At 39.7% G+C, this 22,649-nt stretch overlaps 1 protein-coding gene across 3 annotated transcripts in view; it reads right to left on the bottom strand.

Moving 5' to 3' along the window:
* Nucleotides 1-10,332: 10,332 nt before the first annotated feature.
* Nucleotides 10,333-22,649, bottom strand: part of URB2 (URB2 ribosome biogenesis homolog) — a 44,808-nt gene continuing 32,491 nt past the window's right edge. For all 3 annotated transcript variants that reach the window (XM_060192022.1, XM_060192021.1, XM_060192024.1), the window contains 2 exons: nt 19,080-19,219; nt 10,333-11,071 (listed from right to left, as the gene is read on the bottom strand). In XM_060192022.1, the coding sequence (XP_060048005.1) occupies nt 10,874-11,071; nt 19,080-19,219 (338 nt within the window). In that variant the 3' untranslated portion in view covers nt 10,333-10,873. The remainder of the gene's footprint in view (nt 11,072-19,079; nt 19,220-22,649) is intronic.

Below are 22,649 nucleotides of genomic sequence, written 5' to 3'. Positions count from 1 at the left end.
ATTGTACCACTCTTGTTCTATGGTTTTGTTAATGTCTCCTTTCTTAAATAAAAAAAATTAACATCTTAAATAATTGGTAGACTGATGAATTAAAAATCTTAATAAAATACAACCTTATATTTCAAAAATAAATAAATAAATAAATAAATAAATAAATAAAGGCTATATATGATAACCCCATGGCTAACATCAGAGTCAGTGGGAAAAAACAGAAAGCTTTTCCCCTAAAATCAGAAACTAGACAGGGATGCCCACTCTCACCACTCTTATTCAACATAATCCTAGAAGTTCTTGCTATCACCATCAGGAAAGAAAGAGATATCAATGGAAGCCAAATAGGAAAGGATGAAGTTAAACTATTACTATCTTCAGATGATATGTTCATATATCTAGAGGACTCCAGAAACTCTGTCAAGAAACTATTGGAAATTATTAATAAATTCAGTGAAACAACAGGTTACAAAATAAATACCCACAAATCTGTGGCACCTCTCTATGTAAAAGATGGATCAGAGGAAATGAAACTGAAGAAAGAAATCCCATTTACAATTGAATCCAAAATGACTAATACCTAGGAATAAATCTAACAAAGGATGTAAAGGACCTTTTCAAGGAAAACTGTAAGACACTGTTAAAGGAAATAGTGGATGACACAAAGAGATGGAGAAACATCCTCTGTTCATTGATTGGAAGAATAAATATCATTAAAACGGCAATTCTGCCAAAAGTAATCTATAGATTCAATGCAATCCCTATTAAAATTCCAACAATACATTTCAAGGAAATTGAACAGATTATTCAAAAATCTATGTGGAACTTTAAAAAAAATCACAAATAGCAAAAGCACTCCTAAGGAAAAAGAAGAAAAATGGAGGCATCACAATACCTGAGTTTAGGTTATACTACAAAGCAGTAGTAGTTAAAACAGTGTGGTATTAGAACAAAAATGGTCATATGGACCAATGAAATAGGACAGAGTCCAGAACTTAACCCACATATATATAGGCACCTCGTATATGAGAAAAGTGCCAAAATCTGCCCATTGGGGAAAGGAAGGTCTCTTTAACAAATGGTGTTGGCAGAATTGGACAGCCACGTAGAAGAAAATGAAACTAGACCATCAATTAACACCATACACCAAAATTAACTCAAAATGGATCAAAGATCTGGATATTAGACCTGAAAGTATAAATAAGAAGAACATATTGGTGAAACATTTCACGACATTAACAGTAAGACATTATTTGGAGACTTCACCCCATAGGCAAGGAAAACAAAAACAAAAATGAACAAATGGGACTCTATCAAATTAAAAAGCTTCTATACGTCAAAAGAAAACTCCAAAGGATAAACAGGAAACCTAGCAACTAGGAGAACATATCTGCACACCATACTTCAGACAATGTTTCCTGCTCTTTTTTGGGCCTGAAATTCAGAAGGCTTTAACCCAAGTCAAGGATTACAATGTAGCAAGCTGTTTCCTCTTGTCACTGGCTTGCAGTTGTAGATAGAGGGAAAAATGGCACCAACCAGATCAGAAAATTCCTGTGTTTGCCTACAAACCCATGCCCCTTCTTACCCCACCCATTCGAGTGAGCATCCACCTGTGGCTGTGGCTATCTCAGTTGTAGTTGCTGCTTTGATAAGTTCTCTCACTGTAGATATTTGTTGTTTTGGGGACGGACCCTTTCTATTCCGTTACTGCCACCCCACATACAGCTTTTTTAAATATGTAAGTCAACTACAACTTTAGGCCAGACAAATAAAGACCATTTGACCCTGTCAGCATCTAAAATAGGAAGACATTTATATATCACTAAAGGCCACAAAGCATAGTGAAGTCAGTATATTACTATAGATGCTGTCCATTGGATTATCATATCATAGAAAACAAGCCCTCAACTAACCTGCTTATCATAATAATTAATTAATGATACTTTAAACTATTCTAAGATGATAGGAAATTCCTTGCATTCTCTTTGGGGTCCTCATTTCTCCTAGTCCTGGAACCGTTAGGACTATGCCCATACTTCTTCATTATTTTTTCTCTCTGACTCCTTATCACCATACTTCCTATGGTCACCTTAACCAAATCACCACTAGTGCTACCATTCCATATTATGCCCCTACTGAATTCTTCCTGTGGACTATATCCAGAGATACGAAACCTGAGATATCAACCTCACAACTCTTCAAAACTGGTGAGATCTTTCCTAACATGAGACTACCTACATCCACTTTAGTTAGTACTTCATTTAACCAAGTTAAAGATACTAGATATCGGCTAGGATTTAGGGTAATAGGTATAGGTATACATGTATCCATAAGCAAGGGGCAAGTAAATAATTCAAAGTAATAACACTCAAAAGTCTTCAGTGATTAGTCATAGAGCTAATAAATCTGGAATCTTAGTTGCATCATAAATCTTCTAATCAATTAGACTTAAACCAAATTAGCTTGGCATTCTAGCAGAAAGGCCCAACGAAGACAAATCCCAAAAAACTAATTCTGGTTGGGTTCAACAAATGACACTCAGTGTTTAAACTGAGAGAAAGTCCAGGGTCATAAGATAAAAGATAGAGGACTACAAAAGTTGGATAAGGGCAAGAGACTGGCTCACTTGATAATGGCCCTTTTGGTTAATATCATACCACCTCATCATCTAGGGCCCTAGTCAAGGTAATCATTGGATTCCCACACAAAATGGGCATAGATCATTGCTTCCATCAGGAACATTAGGCCCTCTTGTGGGCCTTCCTAGGACCTTGTCCTTACCATAAAGCAGCGGTGGTAGAGATAGCCCCAGTCTCTGAAAGAAGGCTGAGGTATCCTGCCCTGCCACTAAAGGAAGACTGGTCCTGAAATGAGTGTAGTCTGGACTGTTCCCAGCTGTGACCATGAGATATGAGTTCAGACCAAAAGGGACTCAGAGGTTACACTAGTTCTGGTGCTAAGTATAAATATATATACAGCCCTGGGTCAGATAAATGGAGGTAAATAGTTAATTTTATCCACAGAATTTTTTCAAGAATGGGAGGTACTCACTGTTATAATCCATCTAGCCCTTTTCTCTACTCTGACACCATTTTCTCAGACAATATTTTTATACAACTTCATGCTACTGAACTCAATTAAAACTACCATAGGTTGTGGGCCCCTAGAAACATGCCTAAAATTGGGACTTTCTAGATTTCTTCCACCCTAAGATCCCTAATCTCGTCTGCTCGGTTCCTACTTCTTGGTTCCTGTTCATTAAGCAATTTCTTTTTGTTCTGCCACCTTCCAGACAGAAAGTTGCAGATGCTATGATTCCACCCTGACTTCCCTGGGTAGACAACCTCACCAGTGTGTCCTGGAATCTCACCTCTCCAGAGCTCTACCCCACTACAGAAAGAGAGAAACAGACTGGGATGCCCAAGTCTATCAGGGAAGCAATTATAGACAGATTTTCTACCTTCTGCACCCCATAATGATCCTGGGTTCATACTACCAGAGGGATAAAGAATAGCAAAGATTCCAACAGAGAAGATAGGATGCAGAACTCTGGTGGCGGGAATTGTGTGGAATTATACCACTCTTATTCTACAGTCTTGCTCATCATTATTAAATCAATAAAGTATAAATATAAAAAAAGAGTCAGGGGTTATGGATCAACCTGCCAACACCCAAGTCCAGTGGAGAAGCAGTTGCAGAAGCCAGAACCTCTACCTTCTGCACACCAGAAACAGTTTTGCTTCATACTCCCAGTGGGGAAGAAGTGATAGGATAAAAGGGCTCTGAACTCTAGCTCCATCAGCACCTGGACACACCCCAGCTATACCCATAAGCCAGAGCTGAGAAGTACTATGGTAAATAATAATAATAAATTTAAAGTAATTTTTTAATATGAACAGTTTGGGGAGCAGGCATCTGGTTGAGTGTACACATTAAAATATGAAGCTGGCTTCAACCCCTCAACCCTTACCTACAGGGTAAAGTATCACTAGTGGTGAAGTGGTGCTGAAAGTGTCTCTCTTCCTTTCTATCTCCCCTTAATCTCTCAATTGTTTCTGCCCTATCAAATAAATAAATAAAAATTTTAAAGTAAATTTGAAAAAAATCTAGTTGTCCTATTTTTCAAAAGGACAAAACAAGATAGGACTGGAGCTGATTAAGTTCAGTGATAGATAACCAATTAAAAAACATAAACTTACATCAAATTGAAAAGCTTCTGCACATCCAAAGAAACTATTAAAGAGACCCCTCACAGAATGGGGAGAAGATCTTTACATGCCATACATAAGACAAGAAACTAATCAACAAAATATACACAGAGCTCAGCAAACTTAGCACTAAAAAAGCAAATGACCCCATCCAAAAATGGGCAGAGGATATGAACAAAACATTCACCTCAGAGGAGATCCAAAAGGCTAACAAACATGAAAAACTGCTTCAGGTCTGATTGTCAGAGAAATGCAAATTAAGACAACATTGAGATACCACCTCACTCCTGTAAGAATGGCATACATCAAAAAGGACAGCAGCAACAAATGCTGGAGAGGCTGTGGGGACAGAGGAACCCTTTTACATTGCTGGTGGGAATGTAAATTGGTCAGCCTCTGTGGAGAGCAGTCTGGAGAACTCTCACAAGGATAGACATGGACCTTTCATATGATCCAGTAATTTCTCTCCTGGGGTTATACCCCAAGGACTCCATAACACCCAACCAAAAAGAGGTGTGTACTCCTATGTTCATAGCAGCACAATTCATAATAGCTAAAACCTGGAAGCAACCCAGGTGCCCAACAACAGATGAGTGGCTGAGAAGGCTGTGTTATATATACACAATGGAATACTATACAGCTATCAAGAACAATGAACCCACCTTCTCTGACCCATCTTGGACAGAGCTAGCAGGAATTATGTTAAGTCAGCTAAGTCAGAAAGATAAAGATGAGTATGGAATGATCCCACTCATCAACAGAAGTTGAGAAAGAAGATCTGAAAGGGAAACTAAAAGCAGGATCTGACTAAATTGAAAGTAGGGCACCAAAGTAAAAAACCTGTGGTGAGGGGAAGACATGTGGCTTCCTGGGCCGGTGGGGGGTGGGGGTGGATGGGTGGGATGGGACAGTCTTTTGGTGGTGGGAATGGTGTTTATGTACACTCCTAGTAAAGTGTAGTCATATAAATCACTAATTAATCTGAGAGGGGAAAAATTAATTATATGTCTCCAAATTTTTAAAACACATACTGAGTCTTCTTAATATATAGGCTGTGTATTTGATATGCGGACTCTCTCAAAAGCCTAGACCAAGTAGACCAGAGGCAACTGGTGGCACAGCTATATACAAGATACTGGGTACTATACAGCAAAGCTTAACAACAGGACTTTTCAAAGTTAAGCCAATTACCAAATAATGTCGTGATAACAATAACTATCCATTTTCTTTTTGAACCCTAAGACTGCAGGAACCTCACATCTCCACTATAGAGCCTATATTTCTCCCATTCCTGGAACCTTAGGATAGGGCCCACTTCCCCGCATGCCTCTCCCAATCCATATCCAATAATATTGCATCAGCCGATCGCAACCTAATCAACGCAGCGATTGCCACCTCAACATGCTTCAGCTCAGACTGTGTCCAGAGACTTCAGGTATGGAATGACAACCCTTCAGCTTCATTACTTGGGTGAGACCATTCCTTTCATAGCATCCTCTAATTCCATCCCAGGTGGATCACTTTCTAACAAAGTCCCAAAACCTAGATATACACCAGGTTCTGTGAGGGAGAGCATATGTTCACACTTATCCATTAACTAGTGCAAAATATATACCTGAAAGCAGAAGTACACTAGAGTCTGCAGTGAGTACCCCCCCCCCCCCAACACTTCCTCTCCACTATTCCAACCTTTGGGTCCATGACTGCTCAACAATTTTTTTGGCTTTGTATGTTAAGTCTCTTTTCAGACACCAGGTTGCAGATGCCATCAGGATGCCGGCCAGGCTTCCCTGGACTGAAGACCCCACCAATGTGTCCTGCAGCTCCGCTTCCCCAGAGATCTACCCTACTAGGGAAAGAGAGAGGCAGACTGGGAGTATGGATAGACCAGTCAACGTCCATGTTCAGCGGGGAAGCAATTACATAAGCCAGACCTTCCACCTTCTGCAACCCAGAAAGACCCTGGGTCCATGCTCACAGAGGGATAGAGAATGGGAAAGCTATCAGGGGAGGGGATGGAATATGGAGATTGGGTAGTGGGAATTGTGTGGAGTTGTACCCCTCCTATGCTATGGTTTTGTTAATTTATTCTTTCTTAAATAAAAAATAAAAAACAAACAAAAAAACCCCCAAAAAATACAAACTTGTAAAAGAAAAAAAATTTTTCAGACTTTTTGAGAACTATAGTTATCGGAAAGTGGAGGGAACAGCATTTTGGTTGTGCTATTGAAACTATAGCTCTGTAGCCCTGTAATCTTAGTCTTGTAAAATATTACTAAATCATCAATGAAAATAATATCAAGTCTCTTTGTTTGGGTGGTAAGTTTCTTTTGCTGGGCAGAAACTTCAATTTGTTGTAGTCCTATTGGTTAATTTTTGTTTTCCTTGCAATGGACTTGTGTCATTGAAGATGTCTATAAAATTTAGATGAAAAAAAGTTCTGTCAATGTTTTCTTCTAAGTATTTGATTATTTCTGGTCTAACATCCAAGTCCTTGATCCACTTGGGAGTTTACTTTTTTGTGTAGTGAAATGTAGTGGTTCAGTTTCATTCTTCTGCACATCCTAACCCAATTTTCCCAACAGCTCTTGAAGAAACTCTACTTTCTCCGTTTAATTGTTTGGGTCCCCTTGTGAAAAATTTGATGTTTGTAGGTGTGTGTGGGGGGCTTATTTCTGGGTTCCCAATTCTATTCTACTAGTCAGACAGAAAGGGTAGTAACAACAAATGTTGTAGAGGTTGCTAGGCTAAGGGAACCCTTCTGCACTGCTGGTGGGAATGTAAAATGGTTCAACTCCTGTGAAGAGCAGTCTAGAGAAATCTCAGAAGGCTAGAAATGGACCTACCCTATGACCCTGTAATTCCTCTTCTGGGGATATATCCTAAGGAATCAAACACACTAATCCAAAAAGATCTATGTATACCATGCTCATAACAGCACAATTTGTAATAGCTAAAACCTGGAAGCAGTATAGGCGTCCAACAACAGATGAGTGGCTAACAAAGTTATGGTGTATATATATATATATATACATAGTAGAATATTACTCAGCTATTAAGAATGATGAATTCACTTCCTTTGCCCCATCTTGGATGGAGCTTGAAGGAATTATGTTCAGTGAGATAAGCCTGAAATAGAAGGATGATAGGATAATCTAACTCATGGACAGAAGTTGAGAAATAAGAGAAAGGGGGAACACAAAGTAGACCATGAACTGGGTTTGGTGCATAGCACTAAAGAACTCCGGGGCAGAGGGGGTGTCCCGGTACCTGATGGTGAAGGAGGACTATATTATTAATACATTTCCATGTCAATTCATTTAAATCCATTTTATTACTTTTAAAAGATTCATGCCACTCCATTGTATGTAAATTTAACATTTCCAATTTCTTCTTCTAGCGTTTGCCCTTCTTCCGTAGCCAGTCAACAGCATCAGGTTGAGCCTGATGTAAAGTTTCGAGACCTCCTTTGAATCTGGAGAGGTGGCAGTCGTTGACTATGTGGGTCATAGTCTGTCTGGAGCCGCAGGGGCAGTTGGGGTCGTCTCTGGCTCCCCAGCGATGGAACATAGCGGTGCACCAGGCGTGGCCTGTTCGATAGCGATTGAGGAGGGCCCAATCATAACGTGCTAGGTCAAAGCTGGGTTGACGCTTGCAGGGGTCTGTGATGAGGTGTTTGTTCTTTACCTCAGCTGACTGCCAGCTCTGTTTCCAAGAGACTGGAACAGAGAAGTTCAGTGTAGGTGTAGGGGACCAGATTGGGTGACGAGACGTCAAGCGTTGGACAGGGTGGGCGAAGATATCCGCGTATATTGGCAGGTCCGGTCGAGCATAGACGTGGGAAATGAACTTAGATGATGCCGCATCCCGACGAATATCTGGCGGGGCAATGTTGCTAAGAACTGGCAGCCACGGAACCGGGGTGGAACGGATGGTTCCAGAAATTATCCTCATGGAGGAATATAATTTGGAATCGACCAAGTGGACATGGGGGCTACGGAACCATACTGGGGCACAGTATTCTGCAGTGGAATAGCATAATGCCAGAGATGATGATCGTTGTGTGGAAGCACTCGCGCCCCATGAGGAGCTGGCCAGTCTTGCAATGATGTGATTCCTCGCGCCTACCTTTGCTGCAGTTTTTATGAGATGTTTGTGAAATGACGGAGTGCAATCGAGAGTAACGCCAAGATAGACTGGCTGGGCTTCATGCCGGATTCTCGTATCGCCAAGCTGCACATTAAGCTCACGCGAGGCCGAGGCATGGTGTAGATGGAAAACAGATGATACCGTTTTTGCAGTGCTAGGGATTAGTCGCCATTTTTTACAGTAATCAGATATCTGAGACATGTCTTTCGTGTTTCCTCGAGGATGTCGAACTTTGATGCCTGAGTTGCACAGCAGATGTCATCGGTGTAGATGAACTTCCTTGAAGAAGTTTCTGGGAGGTCATTGATGTAAATATTAAATAGCGCAGGAGCCAGAACAGAGCCCTGGGGGAGGCCACTTGAGACAAGTCTCCATCTGCTAGATTTGTCACCCAGATGTACCCGGAAACTTGTTTTGGAAAAGAAACGATATAGTGTTGGCCACCCATGAAGGCAGGCATCTTGAGATCTTGACTAGGAGACCACGGTGCCAGACCGTGTCATAAGCCATTCCTCGTGGGAGACGTGCTAACTATACGCGTTGTCTTGATGCTGAATGCGAGCAACTACTAAAGCAGTATGATGAGTCGGGCGACCCAGATGTGGCTGACCATCTCATTGCCTCCCTGGATGCAGCACGCCAAGCCCGCTGGCAACAACTCACGGAAAGTCTGAACTTCACCCACTCAAGTAGGAAGGCCTGGAAGCTTCTTCACAGACTGGGTGCCGGTAGCCAACCCCCTCCCGTATCTCCAAACTCAGTGGCCAGTCACCTAACTCAAGTTGGACGTGCTAAGATCGACCAGTCTGGAAAAGAGAAATTTCCCATGAGTGGTCATCCCACTTCTGGTTATCTCGTCCATCTCCAAAAATCTCTCCCTTTACACTGTCTGAACTGGAAGACGCTTTGAAGAGGGTTAAACCGGGAACAGCTGCTGGCTATGATAACATCACCCCAGAACTCATTCTTAACCTGGGCCCCGCGGCAAAGAAGTGCCTCGCTTCATTCCTGTCCCACATCTTGGAATCTGAGTCTATGCCCAAAGTTTGGCATCATGTGAAGATCATAGCGGTTTTGAAACCAAAGAAAGACCCAACACTGGCCGCCAGCTATAGACCAATTTCTCTCCTCTCCGTGTGTTACAAACTCCTTGAGAGGCTGCTTCTGTCACATATTTCTCATCTTACAGAGAAATTCCTATCACCCGCCCAGGCTGGTTTCCGCCCAGGAAGATCTACCTGCAAACAAGCCCTGGCCCTCTCAACTTACATTTTCAATGGATTCCAGAAGAATTTAAAGATGGGTGCTGTCTTTGTTGAACATTTCCAATATAGTCATTAAACAATGTATGCTTTAAATATTTTTTGTTCACATCCCTTTTTCATGCAGAAAATTTCTGATAAGATACTTAGAAGTGAAAGTGTTGAATATAATAAAATCATTTCCCTTTATTCATGGATTTCATATTTGTTAATTTACCTACTCACTAAAATTTATAACTCCAAAAAAAAAAAAAAAAAAAAAGAGTAGGAGAAGAACAAGAAGAACAAGAAGGAAGGAAGGAAGTAAGGAAGGAAAGAAAGAATTAAGGAAGGAAAGAAGGAAATATATGAATGGCCTGGTAGGCAGTATAGTTGGGCCTAAGAACATATAGCCCCAAGTTTAACCCTCGGCATCACATGTACCAAAGTGATGTCCCAGTTTTTTCTCTTTCTAATACATAATTTTTTAGAATGAATAAATGAAATGGTTTATTATAAGTAAAACAAGACAGCAAGATAGCTCTTCTGGGTAAGTGCCTGCTTTATGCTCATGGCCAAGTTTCAAGCCTGGCCTCCAACACACTGGGGGAAGTTTCAGTGCCAGTGTCTTCCTTTCTCTTCCTCTCCTGTGAGATAAAGTTGGCCTAGAGCAGTGATGATCGTTTAAAATGACAATGCCTCTTTACAGATAATTTTGGTGAAATTATAGTATTATTAGCTGAAATATTTTTCACTTTTATTTTTATTTCCTGAGATTGCTACAGTGAAAGATACTGTGTAAGTAATAAGGAAAAACAAGACCCTTTCTTGACTTAAAAGGTAAAGAACACTTACCATGTTACTTTAAAAATATAAAAGGCAAAGATATGTAAATAGGACTTATATAGTCATGCACCTGAAATTGAAAGACAAAGTTCTCCACAGTTTCCAGTTAAGAGAGGTACACCAAAACACAGGATCAAGGTAAGAACCACATTTGGGATGGTCAGAAGAGTGCTTTAGCAATTTGTTTTATTGACATCACCTCTAATTCAGTATTTCATTATTATATTTACTACATAAAAGAATATATTTAAAAAATATTCAATGTGGAAAAACATGACTGTAAAATACAGTATATATTATACAAACCAAAAAAGGGTTTTCCACATATTCCAAAAATGTGTATTAGAATACCTTTATACTTTATACCCTTTATACTCTAACTGGTATAGGACCAGAGTCACTCTACAATATTGGCAACACTTTTGTAACACAACATCAGGCAGTGTATCTTCTTTCTCCTTCATGTTTCGCTTTGTGGTACTTTGTATAATCATTATACAGTTCCTTAAAGATGTCTCTCACTCCTGGCTGCAGTGAAACCCGTAGGAACTGGATATCACGCTCGATACAGAGATCCAGGATGAGGTAGATGCCCTCCTGTAGAAGACCTTTCACTGCTGGATATAAGGTGACCTTAGAAAGAAAAACGTATCTCTTTGTAAGAGGAAATAGGCAGTCATCAAGCCCTTAAAAGACCTAAGAATTTCAACTTTGGCTCCAAATTGAGAAAAGACTTTCCTTTGAGACAATTTCAGAAAAATAAAACAGCATTTCACACAAAAATTAAATTGTTGAATATTTGTATCTTAAAAATCTTGAAACATTCCTACTCATGACCACAAATGTGAACTCAGATCTACAGGGATGCAGAGGTCACATAGGCTCCTAAGCTGAATATGGGCCCCAGATCACATCAAATCGATGGGGTTTACAGTAAACAATATTCATATACCTTTCCCATATTTGGGAGCTACTCTCTTCCCTGATGCAGCTTTCTTGTCCTTTTTCCAGCCATGACATCATCTCCCCAGACAATAACTTGGATCCACCTGCATATCAGATGTCAGACTCAGGGGGAAAAAAAATAGTATAGTCATCGGCCCTTTGGAATATAATTAAAATATGCCTACTAGCTATCTACCAAACGGAGACACCCCCCTACACACACTCTTCATCTGCACTATTCCAGCCTTTAGGTTCATGATTAGTCAACAATCTGGCTTTATATGTTAACTCTCTTTTCAGCCACCAGGTTCCAGATGCTAGCATGATGCTAACCAGACTTCCCTGGACAGATGACCCCACCACTGTGTCCTGGAGCTGCGCCCCACTAGGGAAAGAGAGAGACAGGCTGGGAGTATGGATTGACCTGCAAATGCCCATGTTTTCAGCAGGGAAGCAAATACAGAGGCCAGACCTTCCACTTTCTGCACCCCACAATGACCTTGGGTCCATACTCCCAGAGGGATAAAGAATAGGAAAGCTATCAAGGGAGGGGATGGGATACGGAGTTCTGGTGGTGGGAATTGTGTGGAGCTATAGCCCTCTTATCCAATGGTTTTGTCAGTGTTTCCTTTTTACAAATAAAAAAGAAAAAGACAACAACAAAAAATATTAAATAAAAACCTGTATTTGGAGAAAAAGTAGTCACTCAATCAAATTCTTAGAACAAAACATCATAAAACCAAAAAGAGAATGAAGTAACTTTCACAATGGAAAAGCTGAGAACTTTGCAATTCCTTTCCATTCATGAAAAGTAACAGAAAGACCAGTAGTAGTTTTAAGATTATATAACCAATTTGAATCTTTGTGTTTCAAACAACATATCAATGATACAAGAAAGTTAATTTCTATAACAAAAAGGTAAGAGAATGAAGCCACCTACCTCTAAGCAGCTTCAAAGTATCTTAGGTAGGATGAATTAGTACTCTAAGCTATCAATACCAAGAGGCAATTGTAGATCTGGTCACTGTTTCTCCTCATTGACACAATCTCACCAGGTCATCTGCCTTAACTTCTTTATTCCTCCCCCAACCCCTTTTTAAGGGATTTACAAAATCATAACATTTTAATTATAAGTCTTAGAAAATTATAAGATTCTAGGCACCGGGTGGTGACATATCTGGTTTGGTGCACCTAATGCAAAATTATAAATTTTCAGGAGTAAATAAATTTAAAAATAATAACAATAACAATAATAAAAAGATTTCAGGAGTATAATTTCATATCCTTCAAAGTTCTATACCCCTGCCCTAACTGTTGATAATATCCATCCCACAGAAATAGTAACAGTTGGCAAAGGAGATTTATTAAGCTATAGTTTCAATCCAGTATTAAATTAAACTTAAAAATGTCTTTCTAGACTTTAAAAAAATTATGTGTTTCTCAGTAGATGCTTCCATTGCATCTTCCATTGGAATACTTTCTTCACTGCTATATTAAAAACAAAGGGGGCTGGATGTTGGCACACCTGGTTGAGCACACATGTTACAATGCACAAGAACACAGGTTTGAGCCTTTTGAGTGGTGAAGCAGGTCTGCTGGTATCTCTCTCCCTCTCTTTCTCTTCCTCCCCTCTCGATTTCTGGCTGTCCCTATCCAATAAATAAAGATAATAATTAAAAAAAGGTAAAAAAATTAAAAAAGAGGAGAAGAAAGAAAGTAAGAAAGAAAGAAGGAGGGAGTCGGGCGGTAGCGCAGCGGGTTAAGCGCATGTGGAGCAAAGTGTAAGGATCCCAGTTGGGCTCCCCACCTGCAGGGGAGTCTTTTCACAGGCAGTGAAGCAGGTCTGCAGGTATCTGTCTTTCTCTCCCCCTCTCTGTCTTCCCCTCCTCTCTCCATTTCTCTCTATCCTATCCAACAACGATGACATCAATAAGAACAACAATAACTACAATAATAAAACAACAAGGGTAACAAAAGGGAATAAATAAAAAAAAAGAAAGGAAGGAAGGAAGGAAGACTGAAATGTAAAATATACTGCTCTGCCAATAGATACAGGAATTGTTAGTTTCAAATAATTCCCAAGACCTTGGGCTTGCAAGATTTAATGCCAGGAAATCAGACACTTTTCATAAAGTCAGTTATCAGACTAATCAGCGAAAGACTTAAGGGCTCAAGGTCATTCATTCTTCCTGGTGCCTTAGTTGAGTGATAGTACAATGTTTCAGTTTATTCTTCAACACAAAATTATGCCAATCTTTCTTTCATTCCATCGATTGCCTGCCAATTGCCTAAGGAAAGGTAGGGCCAGTGGATCTGGAAGAAATATTCATCCTGAACCAGAGAAAATGTTAAAGATGATGCAGTGTTAAGTTTTCTTTTTCTTTTTAATATTTATTTTATTTATTTATTCCCTTTTGTTGCCCTGCAGTTAAAGTTTTCTAAGAACATCTAATCAGTCTAATCTTTCTTTAGAAATGCTGAAATCATTAGAAATGCTGAGTAGCAGCAGCTGCATTTCTCTCTTCTGGTCAACTAAGAATACCAAAGAATACCTGAGAACACAACAAGATTTAGAATACTTTACAACCCACCAAGTCACAGGTGAATGCAAACACATGGCTTGTGGGCAGAGAAGGGCCTAAGAAGAGATTCCTGGGGCTGAAAGCCCGTATCTACTTGGGAGTAACTACTAACAGTCTGGCAGTTTACCAGCACCACCTCCAGTGTGAGTTTTATTAACAAATAAACTGCTGAAGGGAGGAGAGGATCCCTTAAGGTTCAGCAAATGCAACTGTGAGTCTCCATTGCTACTATCCCTTGGAGGCTGGAGCAGCAGCCTGTACTGACATTAGGGGAAGAGAACTGATTGGGAAACTCAGGAGAAGATATATACTCCTGATGGTCTGGAAGTGGGGCTGTATAGTGGCAGCCTTTCCACATTGTTCTCCTGATCAATCCAGAGATACACAGAATAACTGCCTGGAAACCACCAAGTACAAAAAACATTAGTTTAGAAACTCAGGGCCAATCACTGCTGCCCAGCTTGGTTCTGGAGCTGTCAGAGAAGCTGAATTGGGCCTGGGGCTTTGAAACCTTGAGGCATGGGAGTCTCTTTGCATAACTACTGTACTATCTCTCCCTCACCCTGTTTTATCTCTAGGTTAGGAATAATTAACCTAAAAATCTACTTATAATTTAAAAATCCCTAGGCTCTCATAGCCTACAGGGAAGATAAAGAACAAAAGAAGGTTTAATAGCCACCATGCTTCACCTCAAGAATTGAAACAACTGTTAATTTCCAACTGTGACTCTTTAAATACCTTAGACACAAGTCAATCCAGGGAAGTGTGATTAGTGGATTAAATAGTACTGAGAAAGGGAACTCAAAACACACCATATATAATGGTTAAACCAAGAAGAAATATTGCTGAAATGAACCATGACAAAAGTCCAGATACCCCCCCCCACACACACACACACACATACATAAAGTCCAAACACTAATTGAGGCATTAGTCACAGGAGTGAGGAAAGAGTTTGAAGTAAGGTCATCAGAAATGGGGAAAGAGCAAATGAGACTCTAAAAGAAAACACTATCTAGAGGTTATTAGAGAGCTGAAAGCTGAAATAGTGAGCTGAGAGCACAACTAACTGAACAAGTTAATACAGTATCAGAACAAGGTAACAAAATAGCTGATCTACAGAAAACAACAGAGGGGTGAGAGAATAGAATAAATGAGGCAGAAAACACTATTAGCAAGATCTAGAATGAATAAGAGAAAACTAAGAAAGAAGAGATCTCAAAAAAAGAGAAAGAGATACAGAGAACAACAACACAGGCATATGGGATGACTTCAGAAGAAGTAATATATGACTTGCCAGAGGAAGAAAGGGAGGGGAAGAAAGCATTCTACAGGACTAATAGCTAAGAAATTTTCCCTACTCTAGACAAGATAAGACATAAAGGTTCTAGAAGCTCAGAGGGTCCCAAACAGATTTAACCCAGACTTAAAAACACCAAGATACATAGTTAGAATGAAAAGGAATAAGGATAAAGAAAGGATCCTGATCACTACAAGATAAAAACAAAGATCACTTACAGAAGAAAACCCATAAGATTAGCAGCAGACTTCACACTAACACTAAAGGCCAGAAAAGAATGGCAAGATATTTATTGAGTGCTCAATGAGAAAAGCTTTCAACCAAAACTACAGTATCCTGCTAGACTGTCATTCAGACTAGATGGAGGCATTAAAACCTTCTCAGATAGGGGAGTTGGGCGGTAGCGCAGCAGGTTAAGCGTAGGTGGTTCAAAGCACAAGAACCAGAGTAAGGATCCCAGTTCAAGCTTCACAAGTGGTGAAGCAGGTCTGCAGGTGTCTATCTTTCTCTCCCCATCTCTGTCTTCCCCCCCTCTCCATTTCTCTGTCCTATCCAACAATGACATCAATAACAACAACAATAATAACTATAACAATAAAAACAACAAGGACAATAAAAGGGAATAAATAAATAAATATAAAAAAATCTACTGGGTGGGGGTAGATTGCCCAATGGTTATGCAAAAGAGACTCTCACTCCTGAGGCTCCAAAGTCCCAGGTTCAATCCCCCACACCACCATAAGCCAGAGCTGAGCAGTGCTCTGGTAACAAAACAAAACAAAACAAAACAAAAAAAACTATGAAAGAGATTTAAAGAAAAATAAATAAAACTTTTCCAGACAAGCAACAGTTGAAGGAATCAACTATTACCAAGCCTACCCTACAAGAAGTTCTGAAAAGTCTCTTATAAATAATCATATCAGAATACTCTAAAAGTCTACAATAATGTCATTAAAATATTGTCAATCTATAATATCAATAAATGTCAATGGCCTGAATTCACCTATTAAAAGGCACAGCGTAGGAAGATGGATCAGAAAACACAACCCAACCATATGTTATCTGCTGGAATCCCACATAACTCACCAAGACAACAGAGACTCAAAGTGAAAGGATGGAAAACAATGGACTACAAAAATACAAGCCAATGGACTACAAAAAGGGGCAGGAACAGCTATTCTCAATCTGACATGATAGACCTTAAAACAAATAAAAATTTAAAAGATAGGGATGAGCATTACTTAATGCTCAGAGGATCAGTAAATCAAGAGGTCTTAACGATTATTAACATCTATGCACCCAATTAGAGGCCATCTAAATACATCAAACATCTACTGAAAGGACAACAACAAAATATTAACAGCAACACAGTAATAATAGGGATTTCAACATCCCTTGAATGTTAGACCAGAAACTATCAGATACTTAGAGGAAAATACTGGCAGAACTCCTTCCCATCTAAATTTTAAAGGTATCTTCAATGACACAAATCCAATTACAAAAAAAAAAAAAGTTAAACAGTAAACACAAAGCAGAACTTGGACTGGGTCTGGTGTATTGCACCAAAGTAAAGGATTTTGGGGTAGAATGGGAAGGTTCAGGTCCTGGAACATGATGGCAGAGGAGGACTTAGAGGGTGCTTGAATTGTGGAAAACTGGGGATTGTGAACAGGGGTAGATGGCATAATGGTTATGCAAGGAGACTCTTATTCCTAAGGTTCCAAAGTCACAGGTTAATGGTGAATTCACCTTCTTCATCTTTGATGAAGCTTGAAGTTAAGTGAGATAAGTCAGAAACACCCCATATTCATCCTTTTGTTTCTGACTTATCTCACTTCAAGCTTCATCAAAGATGAAGGATGAATATGGGATGATCTCACTCATAGGAAGAAGTTGAAAAACAAGATCAGGGGGCCACATGGTGGCGCACCTGGTTGAGTGCAGATGTTACAGTATCCAAGGAGCCAGGTTCAAGTCCCTGGTTCCTAGCTGCAGGAGGAAAGCTTCATGAGTGGTAAAGCAGTGCTACAGGTGTCTCTCTGTCTCTGTCTCCCTCTTTTCTCTTGATCTGGCTGTCTCTATCCAATAAATAAATAAAGATAATTTAAAAAAAAGATTGATGGGCCTAGACCTCAAATAAATCCCTCTCTCCATTGTTACTGGTCATCTATATCAGGAACAACAAAATAGACCCCTTTGTGGGCCTCCATAGGACCTCAACTTTAATCAACAATGATAGAGAATGTTCCATCCTCCAAAGGGAGGATGGACAACATACTCTATGCTACACCTGAGGAAGATAAGTCAATATTGGGGCAGCTTGGAATGTTCCTACTCATATGACCACAGAGTGTGAGCTCAGATTTACAGGGATGCAGAGGTCATATAGGCTCCTAAGCTGAATGTGGGCCCCAGACCAAATCAAATTGATGGGGTTTACAGTTAACAGTATTTATACCCCTTTCCCATATTGGGGAGCTACTCTCTTCCCTGATCCAGCTTTCTGTTCCTTTTCCAGCCATGACATCATCTCCCCAGACAATAATTAGGAGCCACCTGCATATCAGATTTCAGGCTCAGGCAAAAAAAAAAAAAAAAAAAAAAAAAAAAAAAAAAACAAACCACTAGTATAGCTATAGGCCCTTTGAAATATTAACTAAAATATGCCTACTAGCTATCTACAAAATGAAGGACCCCGTCCCCCCAACACTTCATCTGCCCTATTCCTGCCTTTAGGTCTTTGATTGTTCAACAATTTGTTTGGCTTTGTATGTTAACTCTACTTTCAGCCACCAGGTTCCAGATGCTAGCATGATGCCAACTAGACTTCCCTAGACAGACGATCTCACCAATGTATCCTGGAGTTCCGATTCCCCAGAGACCCACCCTAAAAAAGAGAGGGAAAGAGAGAGACAGGCTGGGGAATATGGATCAACCTGTCAACGCCCAGGTTCAGCGGGGCAATTACAGAAGCCAGACTTTCAACCTTCTGCATCCCACAATGACCTTGGGTCCATACTCCCAGAGAGATAGAGAATAGGAAAGCTATCAGGGAGGGAAGGGGATACAGAGATCTGATGGTGGGAACTGTGTAGAGTTGTACCCCTCTTATCCTATGGTTTTGTCAATGTTTCCTTTTTATTAAAAAAAAAAAACAAAAAATTTTGGTGTGGGGGGAAGGGTTCAGGTCCTGGAACATAATGGCAGAGGAGGACCTAGTGGGGGTTGTATTGTTATGTGGAAATATTATGCATGTACAAACTATTGTATATTACTATTGACAGTAAACCATTAATCCCCCAATAAAGAAATTCAAAAAGGGGCTAGGTGGTGATGCACATGGTTGAGCACACGTGTTACAGTGCACAAGGACCCAGGTTTGAGGTCTCTCCAGTGTATCATCTACTTTGAGTGTCTGAAAGTAGCTAAGTCACATGCATAAAGACTCAAAGAGTACAGATCTATGAACTCTCACTGATAAGGAACCCTGGAATCCCTCTATTTGGTCTTCACTAAGCCTTGTCTCATGAAAACTCCTGTTCTTATGAACCGGGTTACATATTGCTGGAGCATGAACAGAGATCTAACAGTCTTTGGATACCTTCCATAGACCAGGCATAAAAATGGTCACTGGATTTATTAGTCCTCACAATCATATTGCAGGGTACTGCTAAACACCTACAGATACCAGGGTAGGCTGCCACAACAACAAAAACCTGCAGAGAGCCAAAATATCATTTGCTACTTAGGCTGGGAAGCCCTGCTACAAAGAACTATAAATGAAAGCATTTGGGTAGACAATCAGTTGATATACCTTCTGCACCTCTGTCACATACTGGGCCACCATGAAGGGGGAGAATACTGTGAACTCTTCAGCCCGTGTTGCAATGTGGCTGTACATCCTCTCCACGAGGCGGGCACACTCTAGGATCTCTGGCAGGTCATCAGTGCTTCCTACAGAGACAAATATTTTCCAAACTGATTAAACACTTATTTCAGCAGTTGAGATAATAGCTCAGCTGGTGGGTTGCAGAATGTGTATGCCAGGGGCTCCAGGTTTGCTCCCCTGTAGAGCATGTTACAGAATGGTGCTCTGGCTTTTCTCTTGTGTGAAATTATCTAAAAAGTAAAACACTAGAAAAGTTAAAATGCAGTTAGAAAATAAAATTTTTAACTCTTCTAATTTTTAAAACTTATCACAGGAATAATGATTTATAAGGCATCTGTCGCATGAATATAATTTCTTATCTACCCTGTGATAGGTATCTGCAGATCATACCTATCACCAACTTAAGCCTTCCTCCACCAGTCATGTACTGGGCCCCCAGTGCCTTTTCGACTCCTCCATTCCTGCCCCCTAGTCCTTGTCTTTGCTGCAACAGACCCCACCTAATCCAAGTTTCACTCTGTTTTCTTTTTTCTTTCCTTATTTAAGATCTATGTATAAGTAACATTATCTGTTATTTGTCCTTCTTCTGGCACATAAAATGATTCCTTCATATTTCATCGTAGATGTGGCAAGAGAAGATTTCATCATTTCTTGCTGGGTTAGCTTCACGGGAGAGAGAGAGAGATGATCCAGGAACCAAGCTAGTGGCGGTAGCAATACAAATCTTTATTCAGGTGGGCACTCCAGAATCCGGTGTGAGCACAGTGGGTTAAGCCACATGGTGCCAAATCACAATGGCCGCCTCAAACTCTGCATGCTAGCCCTTCTCCAGGTCAGGATGCAGGAGAGAAAAAAGAGCGAAACCAGGAACAGAAGTGGGTTTTATGGGATAAAACCAGAAATGGCAAGTCGGAATGGAGATGGCTAGGAAAGGGTGGAGAAAAGAAAAAGGCATGCTGAGAACTTCCTTAGCTACTGTTGTTATCGTTTTTTAGCTGGGGGGAATTAGCAATACCTTGAGGGGATAACATGGTGGGGAGGAGACCTTTAGTCATTTATAAGACAAAGCAGAATATTGGTATGTAGATAAAGGGACTGGCCATATAAGCATAGGGTGGTTTGTGGGCCCTGCCTAACTCAACCACATCTGCACAATTTCCCAACAATTTCTTACAATGGAGTACTATTGCATTACGTATCTAAACAATCGTCTGTCACTGGGTTGTTTCTAAGTTTGGGTTATTACAAATAGTGCTACTGTAAATGTAAGTGTACACAGATCTCTTTAGATAGGTGTTACTTACTGTAACTAAAGATTATCTCAACCATTTCATTTGTTTCCAAATTCTTTGATTTATTTTTCAGAGAGAAGGGAGGGCTACATGTTCATATATTTATCTACATAACAAAGGGAAGAACACTTAAAATACTTAAGATTCCATAAACTGTTTATATCCTAACAACAATAATCATAAATTTTTTTTGCATGAGATCTAGAACTGCTACTGTATTTAAAAAGGGGATGGATCTGTACCTGGAAAGCTTAAAATGGAAAATTATCAGCAAGGGAGAGAGCATAATGGTTACGCAAACAGACTCTCATTCCTGAGGATCCAAGATCGCAGGTTCAATCCTCAGCACTACCATAATCCAGAGCTAAGCAGTGCTCTGAAAAGGAAAATTATATTTTAAAAGTAATTTAAGGGGGGACAGACAATGGCATACCCAGTTAAGTGCACATAGGAGCATGTGCAAGGGCCCAAGTTTGAGCCCCCATTCCCCACCTGCAAAAAGGAAGCTTCACTAGTGGTGATGCAAGTATTATAGGTGTCTCTTTGTCTCACTCCCCTTCTTCCTCCCTCTCCCCTCTCAATTTCTATCATGCAGGCACCAAATTAGCAATAACTCTGGTGGCAATTAAAAAAATAATTACAATAATCATTATAATAATTATTATAATAATAAATAATATTTATTGTTTAATAAGTAAGTTATTTATTAAACAATAAATAATGTTTACTGGATCAGGGAGATACTACATCTGTAGCATACAGGGCTTGGAAGAGGTCTCTCAAGTTCAATTCCTGTCACTATCAATATCTAAAATGAGCAGCACTCTAGTAGTAGTAAGGAAGGGAATAATAGTTCACTGACAGTCTATGATTTTAAAGATGGTCCAAATGTCTTTGCCTTAAGTTTCAGAAATTATAAAGGACTTTTCCTTTATAGGCAGATATTTTTAAGATTAAGTTATCCTATCCTCTATCTTCCCAAACTTATCATAACTCTTAGTTCTTTTCACCTTGAGAAGTTAGGACCATCCAGGTCCATTTCACCAACAGTTCTCAAGAATTCTAACAGTCTGTCTGAATGTTCCCAGGTTCTACCCACTTTCCCAATCATTAACAAGTCAGGAAAAAAAAAGGCAGGTGGTGAAACTCAGTATGTATCAGTCTTTGTTCAGTAGGATGACATACCCATTAAAAGTATATATATATCCTAGTGAGAAAGAGAGAGCCAGAGCATGACTCTGGTATATGGAGTGATAGGGATCAAACTCAGTTCCTTCACTGCGCCTCCTTGATTACAACATATCCACAAACAAATCTATAGATTAAATGCAGATCAGTGCTTGCCTGGGAGTGGTCAAGAGTGAGGAATGGACCACAGGAGGACCCTTTAGAAGATTATATAAATTTTGAAAAACTATCAACTCACTAAATTGTATACTTTATATGACTTTTTTTTTTAAAGTTATACCAGAGCACTGCTCAACTCTTTCTTATGATGATGTGGAAGATTGAGCTTGAGATCTTGAAGTATCAAGCATAAGAGTCTGTAAATTATATACTTTAAACAGATAGAATTTATCACATATACGCTATACTTAAGTAAACTTAAGTCTTCTCTAATACCTTTAACACATGTACAGCTCATATATATGTAGCTTTTATAGATTAGTGTAGTTTCATGAGATTACATAAATTGTTAACACTCACTGGCTATCCCAACAGATAATATACTTCAGTGAAGCAGTTAAATATCTAATATAAGCCACTTCTTTTCTGCACACTACTCAGCATACACATGCAGTTCATAAGAATACTTGGCATTTGCTATTATAGTCATAAACTTAATGTGTGGTTTCAGAATAATGCATTAGATAACAACAGCACAGAAAGTAAATAGTTAATTTATTATATGTTAATGAGTTAGTTAAATCATGAACACATCAGAGAGCTAAGTCTTGGAAGACTGAAGGTGACTGAGCTGTGCTAACACTGACACATAAAGAACCATAAACAAGGCATGTGTCCCAAGCCAAAGTCCCTCAAGAACACCTAAGTTATAATTTATGCAGATATGTACAGACAAGTCTGTAGCCGGGGTTATGCTCTAGCACTGCTTACAGTGGCCTGGACAAGGGACTGTCATTTCCCTTCTCTTATCTAGAAATATATTACTAGCCAGAACAGAGTCTTTTCATGATGAACT

Source organism: Erinaceus europaeus, chromosome 6 (genome assembly GCF_950295315.1).
Source record: "Erinaceus europaeus chromosome 6, mEriEur2.1, whole genome shotgun sequence".
Lineage (NCBI taxonomy): Eukaryota > Metazoa > Chordata > Mammalia > Eulipotyphla > Erinaceidae > Erinaceus > Erinaceus europaeus.
Note: the sequence above shows the minus strand (reverse complement) of the source record. Positions and strands in the feature narration are given on the sequence as shown.